Source organism: Rattus rattus, chromosome 4, assembly GCF_011064425.1.
Source record: "Rattus rattus isolate New Zealand chromosome 4, Rrattus_CSIRO_v1, whole genome shotgun sequence".
NCBI classification, from domain to species: domain Eukaryota; kingdom Metazoa; phylum Chordata; class Mammalia; order Rodentia; family Muridae; genus Rattus; species Rattus rattus.
In genome coordinates this window covers 54,786,112-54,803,563 of record NC_046157.1, presented here as the reverse complement: position 1 = coordinate 54,803,563, position 17,452 = coordinate 54,786,112, and the positions used below count along the sequence as shown (strand labels likewise).

At 46.2% G+C, this 17,452-nt stretch overlaps 1 protein-coding gene across 2 annotated transcripts in view; it reads right to left on the bottom strand.

The window, feature by feature from the left end:
• Window positions 1-14,148: 14,148 nt before the first annotated feature.
• Window positions 14,149-17,452, bottom strand: part of Tiam1 (TIAM Rac1 associated GEF 1) — a 182,523-nt gene continuing 179,219 nt past the window's right edge. For both annotated transcript variants that reach the window (XM_032900461.1, XM_032900462.1), the window contains one exon: window positions 14,149-16,701. In XM_032900461.1, coding sequence (XP_032756352.1) covers window positions 16,232-16,701 — 470 coding nt within the window. In that variant the 3' untranslated portion in view covers window positions 14,149-16,231. The remainder of the gene's footprint in view (window positions 16,702-17,452) is intronic.

The window sequence follows — 17,452 nt, the reverse complement described above, 5'->3', positions numbered from 1 at the left end:
TTACTTCACTGATGCAGCTAATTGCTCAAACCCAGGGCCATGCCCCATCCTTGGGGTGAGAGATAGGAGTGGAAACAGAGATGAGCAGATGCTACCCTGAGAAGGTAGAGGCACCGTTAGAAGCAAGGAAGGTGTTCATCATTTGGGTAGCCACTGCTGACAGCCTTCATGAGACAAGAGGAAGGACTCCAGGAAGGGCCAGCTGGAGATGACAGAGCCCTGACTAGTGGGTCAGCTGTGAGTAACCTTTAGACGGTGCCGCTGTCACCGAGATGGTGAGGTGGAGGTAAGTTCAGTTTGAGAGATACTAACGTTGAAGAGTTGTAAGGGAACTCTCCAGATCTTGAAGCCTCCGTAGTCACAGCCACACTAACCCAGAGACCTTGAAAGCCACCTCTCAATGGTCCTAATGTCGTCGGTGCTAACTGGTTCTCGCCCCGGCTCTCAATTACCAGAGACTTGAGTTACTCTCCTGCGTCTCAAGATTTACTTTATGTGTACTTTGCCTGCAGATACGTCCGTGCACCATGGCATGCTGTGCTTGCATAGCCCAGAATGTTCCATCCCCCTTGGAACTGGAGTTACAGACAGTCGCAAGCCACCATGTGGGTGCTGGAAAACGGACCTGGGTCCTCTGGAAGAGCAGTAAGGGCTCCTAAAAGCTGAGCCGTCTTCCCAGCACCTATCCTAAAGCCAAACACTAGACAAGCCCAATTGGGTAGGTATGTGCGTCTGAAGACTTTTCCAGAAGAAAAGGGAGAGGGCAGGGGGAAATTACAACCTGGATCCAAGTTCTATCATGCGGCACTTCGTGGGACTATCACGAGGGGGCACCAGAGAGGCGTCCTCTCCCACAATTTGGAGGGACCAGCCTGAAGCCAACCAGAGGGTTATGCTGGACCAAAGAGGGAAAAGGACAGAACGCGATCCTGTCACGCCCTCCTAAGTCAGGCAAATCCATGGTTCTGTAAAAGCTCTCTTTATTAGCCTGTGGCGGCAGCAGCCAACCCGTGAAGATCCCTTAACTTTCTCACTGCATTAAAGCAAACACCACTGCCGAGCTCTTCGCTGCCAGGGTCTTAGTTAAACGTATGGATTTTCGAAGGAAATTGGATCCGACTGACACATTACAATTATCTGCGTGCCTTTAAACACTGCGACGTTCCCATCTTAACGCAGGGCAAGCGGCTCCAGGACCACCTCGGGGCAGATTCCTGCCGAGGTCCGATGCATCTGGCTCGAGTGGCACTGGACTCTCGCCTAATTGCTAAACTAGCTTCAGTTCTTCACTGACAGAGAAATCTAGGACTATCCCACAGATCTCCACCAGGCGGCAGACAGAGCACACGTAGTCCCTGCAACAGCTGTTTAGGAGAACTGCTTCCTGTTCAGCCTGCTGTGTTATCCATCCCACACCAATAAACCCATAAAAGACATACTGGCTAAGCCTTTTTAGAGACTAGAAAGTCCCTTTATTGTTTGAAAGAAGCAGGGTTCGCATATAACAGGCAGGGCCTGTTATAGCCAATGGAAGGACTTTGTGGTTTGGATATGCTCGCATCTGCGGAGCTGTCCCTTCGGCGCATCACTGCCTGCAAAAGTGACCATTTCTTATGAGCCTTTTTCTCTCTTCTCTCATTTGAAGATAAGGATATTGAGAACATGCATCGACTGGATCGTTGGAGAGAGATGAATGAAAGATGCAAACGTGGTGTTTTAAAATGAGAGAGGAGGGAGGGGTGGGGAGACGGTAGGAGGGAGGGAGGGAGATGCAGGAGGAGGGGGAGGCAGGGGAGAGGGAAGGGGCGGGGGGGGGGCGGAAAGAAGGAAGGGGAGGGAGGGGGAGAAGAAGAGAGGGAGAGAGGGAGAGAGAGGAGGCTCAGTTGCATTGTCAATGTCGAGATGGTCAAACGTAAGTCGGAACTCACTTCTTCGGCAAGCTCCCCGGGGACTTTATGGTGATGAACACTCAGGAAAACTTCATAAACACTAGGAAGTATGTCTAAGGAAGATGTTTTACGGTTATGGAGTAATTTGAATCTTCAGGTACATTCTGAAGGATGCGAAAGGATAACTAAGAGGGGTTCCCTTTGTTTTAATTTATTACCAATTTGTATTTAACACAAGTGAAAAATTATTAATTATAAATTTAGGGAGTAAACATAAAACATGGTTAGATGTGGTGACTTGCACACATGTAATTCAGGAAGCTAAGAAGCTGGAACAGAAGAATTTCCTTGAGTTCAAGGTTAACCTGGGCTACAGAGTCAGACCTCAGATAGATAGATAGATAGATAGATAGATAGATAGATAGATAGATAGATAGATAGATAGATAGATAGATAGATGGAAATACTACATGGGATTAATTGGGGAATTGGAGGGATTTCTGGAAATATATATCCTTAAAGTCCTCATCCCTCCCATCTCTTCTCTAGGATAGAAAAGGGATTTTTTTTCTTCTACTCCACCTTAAAGTCTTTGCCTAGGGCCTTTGGTAAATTAAACTAACAAGACAGCTTGGCAAGAATAATATACAGAAACCTATAAGTTTTTCGTGGCACAGGAGTGTTTGTAAGGAAACAGACCTGGAGAAAAGGCTCAACCTGGTTGGAGAATAGAAAGCCGTGGGGAAATGCAATGATACAGAAGCTTTAGCCGAGGCTAACCCCCCAAGAGCATCTTGGCAGTGCCCTTCCTTCAGATCCCCCTTGGCATCTCTTCCTCTTGGGGGATGAGAAGCTGCTTGTCAGTCAGGCATGGTGGGTAGTGCCTAAATCACAGCACCCTGGAGACTGAGACAGGAAGTCTACCATGCGTGGAGGCCAGTCAGGGCTACCAAGGGTGAGCTTGTCTCAAAAACAAACAACACCATTCCTCTCTCCTCTGCTATCCCCCATCTTCTCTCTCCTCTGCTATCCCCCATCTTCTCTCTCCTCTGCTATCCCCCATCTTCTCTCTCCTCTGCTATCCCCCATCTTCTCTCTCCTCTGCTATCCCCTATCTTCTCTCTCCTCCTCTATTCCCCATCTTCTTGTGCACGGAGAGAGCCTTTCCTGTGAGCATCTTTCCTGTGAGCCTTTCCTGTGAGCATCTTCCAATGCTTCAGAGGAAAAGGGGAAGACAAGGAGCTCTTCCTGCACCTCTATCCCAAACCCTTCAGCTTAAGATACTCAATGTGCCAAGGTGCCATATTTGGGGGTAGCATGGCCTGAAACCCACCACTTTCTCAGGAGACACTGAGAGAAGGGGGTAGGATAGTGATGTGCGAAGAGGAGGACCATCTGAAGAGGGCACCTGAGGGGCGATTCCTGCACTCGGTCCTGCCACAGATAGAAATCTTGACTCAGGAGTAGTGTTTATCCACATTAGGCATCCTGACTCACATCCTATAATAGATACTCAGTAAATGTTATTAAGATGCTAATTTTTAAATTACTGGAAAGAATTAGATTTCGTAACCTTCAGCTCCGTTCCAAGGTGGGAAAGGATCGGATTTCCCATCAGTCATCGCTTTGGAACTAGTGTCCGCAGCTCTCCTTCCAGACTGGAATGCCCTGGAAGGTTTTAAACATGGCGATGCCCCGACCAAATGCCTACGCACTGGGTGGGGTTCTCTCTGTTCAGTTACCAGCTGAGGACATGCCTACCTGAATCAGGGTTTGGATGCACGCCTGCAGTCCCAGCCCTTAGCAATGCAAGGAGGTAGATGCAAGTTCAAGGCCAGCCTTGGGTAGAAAGACCTGACCCATCATCCCAAAATGCACAATGCATGAGCACACGTTCATTCCTGTGTGTATTGTGGAGTTTCTATAAAAAACAGAATAGAAGATGATGGAATCAGAAAATGATACAGTGAAATCTCAGTTTTGGACATATTCTGCTTTGATATCTGCACAGATCGGGCTCAGCCTGACAAATGTGCTGTACCTCGTGTCCATGGAAAGAGCCCTGCTGTGCACCTGAAGCATGTCAGATTCTTCAGGTGCACCAAGGGAACCCCTGTTCCTTTTCTACCTAGGTTCCTAACTTTCTATCCTGGCCAACGCAGAGACCACTGCAATGATTCTGCAGGAAGTGCTCTCCTGTGGTTTCTCTGCTTGACCAAAGCTCACTCCTTAACCTCGCAGAGCTTCCCTCACTCCCCTCAGATGTTTCTCTGCTGACCTTGCCCAGGCTTCAGTCTCGAAAGGTCCCCAACCAGTCACTAAGCCTGCTTCACTCACGCACACAAAGCCAAGCATTCTTAGCCACCAGCTCTGGCTTGAATGTCCCCCCTCCAGAGTGCGTGCTGACATACCCCGTGGCCCTCATGAACACATTAGTGTTACCAAAGTGGTGGAGGGAACCAGCACAGGCTTGTGTGCGCTTTTCCATCCCTCTCCTAAGAGAGGACATGATGCTCACACTGTTGTAGGGGTTGAACAAGAAACGCCCACGAGCACATCTGTGAGACATTTGGTCCTCCAGCTGGTGGTGCTAATTTTGGAGGCAGCAGAAACTTGAGGAAGCAAGGCCTTGCTGAGGAAGTAGGTCATAGGTAGATAGGACAGCGACATGCCTTTGAGAGTCACGCCTGGGTCCCCATGCCTTCGCCTCTCTCTGCCATGAGGTGAACGGTGTCCTCTTTCACTTACCATGAAGTTCTGCCCCACCAAGCACTGTGGACAGAAACAGGAGGATGCATGAGCCAAATCAAATCATTCTTCCTCTTAGGCTGTTTCTGTTGGGTATTTTGTTGGAGCTGTGAGGAAAGTGACTGATGCCCACCGAGTCCACCATGTATGGAGACAGTTGGAAGACCATTGCCAGCAATCGCCAGCATCTTGACCTTGCGTTCTCAACCTCTAGAACTATGGTGTTACCTTCTCCAGTACTCTGTCACGGCAGCATGGATGGAGTAAGACACCCATGCAGATTGGGCGTGAAGTGGTTCCTGTATTCACATCCTTGATCTGCAGGGTACTGCTACGGGGAGGTGCTGAGGACCTTTAGGAAGTAGGGGTTAGTACAAACACCTTCGGCCATTGAGGACATGTCCTCTAAAGGGATTGGGGACACTGTTCATCCTCTTTCTCTGGTTCCTGCCTTTGAGTATTCGCCCCTATGGTGGTTTGAATGCTTGGCCCATGGGAAGTGGCACTATTAGGAGGTGTGGCCTTGTTAGAGTCAGTGTGGTCTTGTTGGGGGAACTGTGTAGGCAGGCTCTGAGGTCTCCTGTGCTCAAGCTCCACCCAGTGTGGAAAGAGAGTCTCCTCCTGGATGCCTTCAGAACTCTCAGCTTCTTCTCCAGCTCCACGTCTCCCTGGAAGCTGCCATGTTTCCAGCCATGAAGCTAATGGACTGAACCTTTGAAACTGTAAGCCAGCCCCAATTAAATGTTTGCTTTTGTAAGAGTTGCCTTGGCCATCATGTCTCTTCACAGCAATACAACACCAAGACAGCTCCTGAATGTGCTTCCGCCATGACTTGCCAGAGGCCTAAACACATGGAACCAGCTGTTCTTGTACCCTCAGAGCATGCAGCTGTGCCTCTTTATATTGTGTGTTAACTGCCCCAAGTGTTTTGTTATAGTGATAGAAAATCAAAGAATATTGACAGCATGTCATTACACTGTCACACTGTCACTGGATGATAAGGACGCTCTTGAGAATGGCAACAGAAGGTGAGGTACCTGAGTCCTCATAAAAACTCTGCTCAGGGGAAGTGAGTATTGACTAAAGGACTGAGTGGTTCCCAGCCTCCCTAAAGCTTGGAACTTTAATACACTTCCTCATGTTGTGCTGACCCCAGTCATGAAATTATTTTTTTGGGCTGGAGAGATGGCTCAGCTGTTAAGAGCACTGACTGCTCTTCCAGAGGTCCTGAGTTCAATTCCCCAGCAACCACATGGTGGCTCACAACCATCTGTACTGGGGATCTAATGCCCTCTTCTGGTGTGTCTGAAGACAGCTACAGTGTATTTATACATACATAAAATAAATAAATTTTAAAGACAGTGTACTCACATACATGAAATAAGTAAGTAAATCTTTAAAAACAAACAAAACAGAAATTATTCTGTTGCTATTTCATAACTGTAATTTTGCTACTGTTATGAATCATAATATCCGATATGCTAGATATCTGATATGGGACCCCCAAAGGGATTGAGACCCATGGGTTGAGAACTGCTACACTGAATGAATGCATTGTCCTAAGTGAACAGTAAAGCTTGTTCCAATTAGTGACTTTGGGGTTGGGCATTTAGCTCCGTGGTAAAACGCGTGCCTAGCAAGCACAAGGCTCTGGGTTCAGTCCTCAGCTCTGGGGGGAAAAAAAGAAAGAAAAAGAAAGAAAGAAAGAAAGAAAGAAAGAAAGAAAGAAAGAAAGAAAGAAAGAAAGAAAGAAAGAAAGGAAGGAAGGAAGAAAGAAGAAGGAAGGAAGGAAGGAAGGAAGGAAGGAAGGAAGGAAGGAAGAAAGGAAGAAAGGAAGAGAAAAAAAGATAAAAAGAAAAATACCCAATTAATGACTTTGTAGCCTATGTGACAATGGGTCACTTTACCTGGGCAGACCTAAGGACCAGAGTTAGTTGTTACTATGGTGTCTAACAGGAATCTGCTGAAGCCTGGACCCATTTGTGCATCCATTCCTTAAGTTGTCTCCAGAGTCCTCCATCTGCCAACAGGCATCCTAGTTGTCAATCATTCTTTTTCTTCCTGTCATTCTTGTCTGCCAGCCTCTAAGGTGACCCTGTGCTACATAATCAATGTCTTGGCCTTTTACAGCCTGAGATGCCTGCTCCCCTCTTCTTCCAGATAACGAGAGGAGCTGGAGAAGTCTGGTTTATTAGGCTAACTGACCAGCTCAGCTAGTGCACTGGAGAGACCTGGTCTGGAGTTACAGGTTCACAGCATCGGTAGGTTTTCAGGTCTGGTTCCTTTATGTTGGGTATTGTTGGGTTCAAAGTGTGTGGTCTATGTGGCCATATGTGTGTGACCTTGACCCCTCGTGGGCCAAGGGGAAATTCCGTTCCAGGTAAGCATGTTTACAGAAGCAGGGCTGACAGAGTTTAAAGTAGCTTCAGCACAACGTACCTGTCTTTTTAAAGATCGTTTGCAAGTGTCTGATTTTCAAGGAAAAGAGAAAGGGTTGGGTTTTGCTGAAGCAAAAGCATAAATCATCTCTCAAAGAGAACATGAGGGCATGTGATAATCTTAACTATATTGGAAGTAAAATTCTAGCCCATTCTCTTTCTCCTGATCACTTTTACCTCCACAGGCAATTCCATTTCTGCCAACTCAAGATTTTTTAATGACATATACTGGAGTACTGTAGATAGGAACATTAGCATTTTAGTTTAAGGAAGATGATCTGTTTCTGCTGGTTCTTGGTAATGAAATAGTCTTTCTATAGCAGCTTTATATGGGCAACCCAACTTTTGACATCTTGAATAATAATGGTAAAAATCAGAGATGATGTCTTCTATGTTTTCCATGCATTCCCCCAGAGTTTATGTGTTGAAAATGATGGTATTTGGAGGAGGGGCCTTTGAGAAGTAACTTGGATTAGATGGGGTCCTGAAGAAAAGGTGCTGGCGAAGGCATCAGTGGCCTTATTTGAAGAGGAAGTGAGTCCAGTGAGATTTACCCTATCTTGCTATGCTTTGATACAAAAATTATCTTATCAGATGACATTGCTATTGGGCTTCTCAACTCTAGAATCGTGAACTAAACTTCTGGTCTTTATAAGTTACCTAGTCTCAGGTATTTTGTTACAGTCCCAGAAACAGACTAACATGTTTTTAGATGCTATAACATAGCTCAGTGGTAGAGCGCTTACCTAGCAAGCGCAAGGCCCTGGGTTCGGTCCTCAGCTCCGAAAATAATAATAATAGAAAGAAAGATGCTATAACATTTGACAATTTTATTAGGTCTTCTATTTGATTGAAATTAAATTTTAGAAACTACTCAACTTCTGAAAAAGCTAGCTCCCTGGTCAATGTTTAAACACAATGGGAATTTGCCTTTGCTTAAGATCACAACCCTTTGCTTGTGCCTATAAGTTCACAGAAGGGCTAAAGTCTTACACTCCTGCTCTCATGTTGTCTCTGTCTGCATGATTTGGGTCAGACTCACCTTAATTCAGCATTAGGCATGTTGACGAATCAAAGAGCATCTGTCTAATAACCACTGGTACTTAACCCAACCATCTCATTCTCTTTCAAGCTGTAGGCCCACAGAGTAACAAGGCATTGCCAATTTTACCATGTCCAGTGCCAGGTCCTGAAGATGAGTCTGAAAATCTCTAATTGTTGTCATAAACCTGCAGTTAGGTTGGATTCTGAGTAACAGAACCTTACAGACAAATCACACCATAGTGATACTACCAGTGGTAGCATAGCAGTTTCCTGCAAGGAATCTCATTAAGACTCAGGAAATGAACAACTCAGGAGGCCAGAAAGTTCCTGAGACTGAACAGAATCACAAGTCTCTTTAAAGTCATACAAGCAGTATTGACTGCTGAGGAGATGGTCTGTCCAGCTGCCGTCACATTGTGCAGACTCAAGGGCTACAACCTCTGGGAGTCTACAGTGGGGTCCATTGACAAAGCAGGCTTTAGTCACCCATGCTCCTGTGCCTAGGCTCAATAAACATACTGGTTCTGCAGGCTGAACTTTGAAGGGATTGCTACTTTGATCTGTTGTCAATTTCATAACTGGAGTTTGCAGACAGTTCATGTCTCCCCAGGAATAGTGTCTGCCACACATTATCCATAGCAGAAAAAAAAATCACTTTATAACAACTGGTTTGTTCTTTCAAGTGACCAGGACTCCTTTGAAACACTTCGTAGAACCAGAAAAGTAGAACCAGAAAATGATCACAAGCCCATAGTTTAACCAAGACTGCTCACCTATGCATCTCAGAGCCACTTCCCCAATTTTTCCTGTTTAAACCTAAAGATGATGTTAGTACTCCAAAGATGTATTACTCTGTTTTCTCCAAATGGAAATTTAATTAAAAATTTTCCTGCTTGTGCTGTTTATACAAGCTAGAGTGAATCTGGAAAAGAGACCACAAACTAGGAAACGCCCTCACCTGACTGGTTGCAGGCAAGCCTGTGGGCCATTTTCTTGATTGGCTGTTGATTGGCACAGGAGGGGTGTCTTAGGATTTTACTGCTGTGAACAGACACCATGACCAAGGAAACTCTTCTAAGGACAACATTTAATTGGGGCTGGCTTACAGGTTCAGAGTTCAGTCCAGTATCATCATGGCGGAAACATGGCAGCTTCCAGGCAGGCATGGTACAGGAGGAGCTGAGAGTTCTGCATCTTCATCTAAAGGCCGCTAGAAGAAGACTGGCTCCCACATGGGTAGGAGGAGGGTCTTAAAGACCACGCCCATACTGACACACTTCTTCCAACAAGACCACACCTCCAAATAGTGCCATTCCCTGGGCCAAGCATATTCAAACCACCACAAGGGCCCAGCTCACTGTGGGCAGCATCACTCTCAGTTTGGAGGCCCTGTGTGCTTTAAGAAAGCAGGCTGAGCAAGCCATGAAGAAGCCAGCAAGCAACTCACCTTTACAGCCTCTGCATCAGCTCCTGCCTCCAGGTTCCTGGCCTGGATGACGGACTACAGTCTGTAAGCTGAAATAAGTGGTCTTCTCCCCAGGTTGCTTCAGGTCATGATGTTTTCTCACAGTAATAAAAACCTGAGACTGTCCTTCGCCATTAGTGTTTGTGGTGGTTTGGTAGGAATGGCCCCCAGACACTCACGTGTTGAATGCTTGGTCCATAGGGAGTGGCACTATTAGAAGGTGTAGCCTTGTTGGAGTAGGTGTGGCCATTTTGGAAGAAGTGTGGCCCGGTTGGGGTAGGCTTTGAGGTCTCCTGTGATCAAGCTACTCTCAGTGTGGAACACAGAATCCTTCTGCTGTCTGTGGATCGAGATGCAGAACTCTCAGCTCCTCTCCAGCACCATAGCTGCCTGGATGCTACCATGCTTCCCGCCATGGTAATGGACTGAACCTCTAAAACCGTAAGCCAGCCCCAATTAAATGTTGCCTTCATAAGAGCTGCCTTGGTCGTGGTATCTCTTCACAGCAATGAAACCCTAACTAAAATAATGTTGTTAGCTTTCTCTGAGGCAGGTGAACAGACAAGACACGGTAGAACCTCCAGAGTGAGACCTAAGACTGTGGATGCATTTACTTCCTCAGAACACCGTTTCTTCGTGTCTGTTTGGTGTCTCAGAGGTCTTTGCTCCTAAGTATGGTTAAGGATGGTTGAGGAGGACCTTGTTCTTTTTATCAGGCAGAAAGAAGATGGTGGTGAACAGAGAGTGCACTTAGGTCACAAGCTCGCTCCCAGGCAGATGGAGTTTACAAAAAGAATCTTGGACATTCAACACCAGGGCCTGGCTTCCCTTAAATTATCTGTGTCTGTGAACCACTGGGAAGCGATATTTTGGTTCCAGGATCACTGCTCTTTGGGGTCTGATTCACCTTTCTCCCATCAGTGGCAAAACATTTCCTGAGACTTGAAAGGCATGTTGAAGACCCAGAAGCCTGGTTTTCTACAAACACAGATCTTTTCATGGGATGGCTTTTCATAAAAGGCATCAAAGATTTGTTTCAAGTGAATAAAACTTGTTCCCAATCCTGCACCTACCTGATCTTTTACCCAGCCCACAAACCGAATGATACTATTCTTGGAGTCATGACCGCATTGCTATCTAAGTTTAACACTGAACTGTGAACCATCTGCTGGAGCCAAAACTGGGTCCTAGAACATCTCCAGTCCAACCACTGAGTCTCAGCCTTATTTAAACTTTATCCTTAAAATGTCTGTAAGATCCTTGGTGGTTCTGTTTGGTTTGGTTTCATTTTTTTGCTTGTTTTTTGTTTGTTTGTTTGTTTGTTTGTTTGTTTTCCTAATAGAAGGGGGCTTTTCTATTTTCCTCACATTATACGAGATCTTGGGTAAAGATTGTGTGGGATATAAACTTGATTTTACTACTATCATAAAAAAACGTGATCTTCGTTTAAGTTTTGGGGGCAAAACAAGGCTCAGCATCAGGTTGGGAGACACAAAGGAGGGGTAGAATGTACGGGGAATTAACTATTGTTATGTTCACCACAGACTAATGGCCAGGTTTTCCCCAAAACAAACCCCTGATGTGGGTGGGTGGGTGGAAGGATAGGGCAAGGCAGAAGAAAACCCTATCCATTCAAGCATTCTTCCCCAAAGAATCTAAATACAAGGTCAGGTAGGAAAGTCAGGCTCCTCTGGTGAAGACGCTGAGCATGAAGCAGGAATTTTGACCACCCTCTAGACTTCAAACAAGGTCATGGCAACCTACAGCATAGAAACGAGCAACCTTCTGAGTGTGCTAGTAGATGTTCCTTTCATTCTCCACAGAGACCAACCCCACCTCTTCTTACCTCATGGGCACTGTCCACACACACACACACACACACACACACACACACACACACACACACACGGTGCACGCATATATACATGAAGGTAAATCACGCACATAAAATGAAATGGCGTGTAGTGCACATTCCTTTCCAGCACCAAACCACTCAGTTGGGGCTCATCAGGTAATAGTGTGGCTGTGGAGCCCACTAAGGGTTCAGGACCTCCGCCTGAAGTCAGGGTTTTGTGCCCCTCTTTGTATGTATGTGAGCTCATGGAGGGGTGAGTGTGTGGTGATGGTGGTGGTGACAGCAGCCCCAGGTCAACACTTGGTACCTTCTAGTTCCTCCCCACCGCCTTAATTTTTGAAACAGGGCCTCAAAGAACCTGGAACTCTCTTATTCAACTAGACCGATTGCCCCGTGAGTCCCGGCAACCATCCCAGGTCAACCTCCCCAGTACTGAGATTGTAGGCATGTGCTTTTAAAAAACAAAAACCAACAAAAAACCGTATTTATTGTATATGCATCGAGGAGGGGGTCAGATACCCTGAACTGGAGTGATAGTTGTGAGCTGTCATGTGGGTGCTGGGAATTGAACTGGGGTCCCTTCTCCAGCCCCTGGTGTGCACTCTCAAACCTGACTTTTTGTGTGGGTTTTATGGAACTTCAGGCCTCATGCTTGTGAAATACACATGATCCTGGGGCAGCTGATGCTATTGCTTGAGCGCAGACCGACGAGCAAAGCCAGAAAGAAGCTAGAGAGACTAGGCAATGAGTAAGGAAAAAATTTCACATGGAGTTCAGGCACGGGAGTGTGTGTGTGTGTGTGCAGCGTGTGTGTGTGTGTGTGTGTGTGTGTGTGTGTGTGTGTGTGTGTGCCTGTGTGTAGGGAGTGATGACTGACTAGGTAAGGCCATTTAAGACTCTGGTCCTCTGACTGACAGAACAGCCACAAATAACCAATTCACCTTTTTGTCCCCGGAGGAGGAGGGAAGCTTCAGGCCGCAGACCATCATGACAGAATGCAGTGTTTCAAGTTTACTCACCCAAGCCTGAGTTCTGCGCTGCACCTCAAGCACCTGTAGAAACCCCCCACAAACCCCTCAGGCTGCTCGCACTGGGAAAAGGCACGAGTCAGGAAAAAAATTTGAATTCCACCAACTGTTGATTGAAAATTATTGTGAAGAACCCTGCACTTGACTTAAATGCAGACCCATTTCTCATTTGTGCAACACTACCCAGTGACTGTCCCATACGGCGGGTACAAGCAGTGAGTGTGTGTGTGTGTGGGGGGGGGTCCGTGTTGTATAAGCAAATACAGTATCATTTACATTTCTCAAGCACCCTTGGGCTTTGGTATACACAGGGTTCTTGGTAGCAGATGTGTTTAGGGTTTGTTTGTTTGTTTGTTTGTTTGTTTGAGACAAGGTCTCACTATGTAGCTCTGGCTATCCTAGCTCCCTATGTAGACCAGGTTAGCCTCAAGCTCAGATATGCCTGCCCCTGCCTCCCAAGTGCTGGGATGAAAGGAACGCACACTGCTGCCTGGCCCTGTTTTAGATTTCTTATTCTTCAAATCTTTAGACCAGTATTTTTTTAAAAAAAATTATTATGGAGAATTCCATTCATATGTATAAGAATATATACCATTTCCCCCTCCAACTCCCCCCACATCCCAGTCAACACATTCTATCCCAACTTCATGTCTTTTCTTTAAAAAAAAAAAAAAAAAAAAAAACAAACAAAAACCTACTTAAGAACAGTTGTTGGACCACCCTAGGCCAGGATGTTTAATATTATTTATTTTTCGGTTAAAACTTCAAGCTCGTGGGCTGGAGAGATGGCTCAGAGGTTAGGAGCACCGACTGCTCTACCAGAGGTCCTGAGTTCAATTCCCAGCACCCACATGGTGGCTCACAACCATCTGTAATGGGATCTGACACCCTCTTCTGTTGTGTCTGAAGACAGCTACGGTGTACTCATATATAATAAATAAATCTTAAAACAAAACAAAACAAAAAACCTTCAAGCTTTGCCAGAGCATCTTTTCCTTGAAGATCAGAACAGCTATTTCAATTTTCTTATCCTGTGAGACAGGGCCTCACTCTGCAGCTGGGTCACACACACGGCTAGCTATATATCCCTGATCAGCCTCCAACCTGTACTCAGCTTCTGACTGCCTCCTGAAGGTTGAGGTTACAGACAGGTGCCTCCATGCCTGCCCACAAAAAACAAAACAAAACAAAAAACAAACAAACAATAAAACCAGACAACCGCAGCCATGGAAACGGCTCGGCAGGTAAAAAGCACTGCTGCCATGCCTGCCTGCCTGAGTTCAGTATCTGGGGTGAAAGGACCGATTTCTGTGAGCCGCACCTCTAACGTCCACAGGTACACCATGGCATGCATGTACAGACACACAGATAAACACACAGACAGGTAGACAGAGACAGACACACAGACTACACAGACAGACACACAGACAACAATCGCAGGAATTTTCTCTCACACACACACATATACACACCCACCCACCCCCACATGACAACCACACAATTCTCTCTCTCTCTCTCTCTCTCTCTCTCTCTCTCTCTCTCTCTCACACACACACACACACACACACACACACACACACACACACACGACGATCACAGGAATTTTCTCCTGTGGGCTCTCTCCCTCCCACACTTAGCTCTTTCTTGCCCCTCTATCCAAAAAGGCACAGGGAAGTCCAAGCCCCTTTCAGTACTTTTATTGTTGGACAAGCATTTACAACGTTCCATTCATAGACCTAAAAACATAAAAATAGACCTTCTTTCAGCTTATAAAAGAAATATATAAGAACTTTTGACATAGACACATCATGACCGTATGTACAAGAGACAATGGCACCCTCTCTAAGCACCAGACTTTCCAGGACCCCCCACCCCCCATGGACATGTTGCAGGGAGACCAGAAAACGTGACTATCGACGCCTCTGCCTCGGTTTCCCATCCGGACGCAGTCACAATCGACCCCGAGATGATATGAACAGTGCAGTGGTACAAAGGGCATAGAAACCACTCTAAAGCTTCTTAAGAAAACCAGAAGATATAGCAAAAACTTCAATAGAATAAAACTTTCAAAAGATCAAGCTCAAAGCCCTGGGAACCCGGAGGGGGGAGGGGTAGAGGTCGGGAGAGCAGGAAAAGCAAGCCAAGGGGGGGCAGAGGAGGGGGGCTTAGAGCATCGTGTTCTGAACTCTCTATCTGGAAATATAAAGTCATAACTGATTCTTATAAAATATAATCGCTAAAGCTACTATAAAATTCAGGTCTTTAAAGTACCTACCGATGTATCAAACACCAAATAGATATATAGATATATAGATATATATTTTTTTATTTCCAAAAAGAAAGTTTTCATATTATTTAAACCCTTCTTAAGGAATGGACATCATGAAATGGGGAGGGGGGAGGGGGAACAAAAAGCTATAAACCTTTTATTTTTTTAAAAGATGAAAGTGCTATAATGGGTTTTGTTCTTCCTGTCTGGACATCCATTTAGAAGGTTAGGCCCCGTAGGCAAGTTTACCCTGTCTCATTGGCATGAAGGAAATATTGACCACAAAGGACGTTTCTGAAGAGGTTCTAAGATTCAGCCATGGACTGTCAGGGAAGGGGGAGTCATCTGTGGATGAAGATGCAAGCTGGATGAGAAAACCAACGGTCGCCATGGCAACCCATGAGGAGGCTCCCCTCCCCCGCCATGTACAACACACACACACACACACACACACACACACGCACGCACACATGCACTCACTCACTCACACACGCGCACACACACACAGAGCCCCATTCCCTGCCCCTGTAATCCAACCAAATTCCCATCTCAAATATAGATTCATACATTTAAAAAAAATCTGTTTCTCAGAAAAGAAAAGTTTATTCTTAGCATGAGCTTCTTCTTGGCTGTTTATATATAAATATAAAGTCATCGTGCCCTGCTCGCTCTGCAAAAGGGTTATATACTCATTTTCAGACTGAGTTACTCCTAACACTGTAAAATTCTCATCTATTTGTGCCCCTGCATCTCAAGGAAAATACAAAAAAATAGTGTTTTTTTTTTCTTCTCTCTCCCTCTAAATGATAAATTTGGATCTCTTTCCCAAGAGTGTGGCGGCTTTATAATTCTCTGCAAAACTAGAGCTTCCAAACACTGACACAGAGTAAGACCAGCTACAGACATAAACAGAAGAAAAAATAAGAATAAAGGCTCATCAAACAGAGACGACCACCCTTTCCTCACACATTCTTAAGATACACAGATATTCTCCGATGCTGAAGAGGGAGTCAGAACACTGCAAGCTGTACAGATGTTTCGATCTGTTCTGGATTTTTTTTTTTTTTTTTTTATGTGTGTTTGAAGGTTCCCCAGCTGTCGAGACTGGACTCAGGGAGGTGGAGCTGGGACACCTATGTGAACGCTGTCCTGTCACTCCGATACTTTGCTTTGACTGCTGGGGTGGGGACGGTTTGATTTCCAGTGCTATCGATTCTTTGTTCTAAATCTTCAGGCCCCGATGAATTGAGAATAAAGAGCCCTGGGCACAGAGGAAAGGACTCAAGCTTGTTGGGATTCTGAACGATTCTCTCTGATGTCATTAAGAATGATGAAGGTGGGTGGCCACATGGCTTCAGACCCGAGTCAGCTGCCAAAAATCTGTGTGCAAGAGTGCGACCTAAGGGGACATTCTCGTGGACGGCACAGGAGGGTGGGCAGAGTGAGGGTGGGGCCGGCATCGTATCTACACACATTCTCTAAAGGGACAAGAAAGTCATATCTCTGTGTTCAGTTTCCTGGAAGGGGCAAAGTCTTCGCGCCTAACCCAAATAACCTCCTCGCTCGCACTCTCCAGGCCTCCGTTGATGCCCGAAAGGGCCGCTTGCTTCTTGAGCTGTGTCATGCGGGAGGCGTGGCTATCGAGGGTTTTCCGGCCTCGGGCGCGCTGACTGATAGAGGCAGCCTGAAGCTGCTCCTGCAGGTCTCTGTCCACTGAGGCGCCCTTCGCGGACTCACAGAATTCGTCATCGTCACTGAGGATGTCTGTCTCCTTGATGTCATCCTGCTCCTCATACTGAGCAAGATCAAACTGTTCCTCTACCCATCGGTCAGTGTCCCCGCCACCGGGGGGCTGCTGGGGCTCTTTCTCCGGGCTGCTGGCTGAGATGGCGTCTGAATCAATGGTAAACCTGTTTCGGGCCAGTCGCCGCCTCCTCCTCCCAAGAGACTTGCTTGGGGCAGACACTGCACACACACACAAAAATATAAAAATAAACGCCCACATGCTTTACCGTGAGATGAAAATCCAGCAAAGAAAAGAAGCGTAAGGGGTAAATGGGACTAAAGGAGTTTGGGGTCTGACCCTTATCATCCTGGTGGTGTCTACCTTGCTCAGATGTCTGAAGGGAAGATGGATGGGCCCAGAGAATGTGAAGTAAGAGTCGACAACACTAGAGGCTGTGGGTTGTGGAGAAGGAAATAATTTACTCCAACCTGTGTACCCACAGGACAAGAAACACAAATGTCTGTTGTTCTCCCAGTGTTGGACCAGCGGGGTTACCCCAGGGTTATCCAAGGGTCCTTTGGCCAGAATGGAGGTGTTTAAAAAGCCCGAGACAGGCTTCTGGGGTTTTGCTGTCTCTGGAGGTATCACCGTGCTCTCTGGAGCACTGGGCTGGGACAGTGTTTTCCAGGGACACCAATGTGAGTTTTCTTAAGCACCCACAGTTAGACTGAGGGCTTCACATTCCCAGAGACTGTCAGCTGCCAGAGACACTGGGCTTCCAGGCCACTCTTTGCAACCTTTCTGATAATGTCGGACGCGAACTCTGAGGCTAAGCAGAGCCACGGTCCTGACTCCTAACTGCAAGCTGTGAATCGTCAACTCTTCTACAGTGCAATTAAAAATACAGTGTGCCTGAGTGGAATAAGAGAGAAGGAACAGATGACACTCTAGCACTGAGGAACAGTGCTTCACAGAAAGTTACTCCAGGTT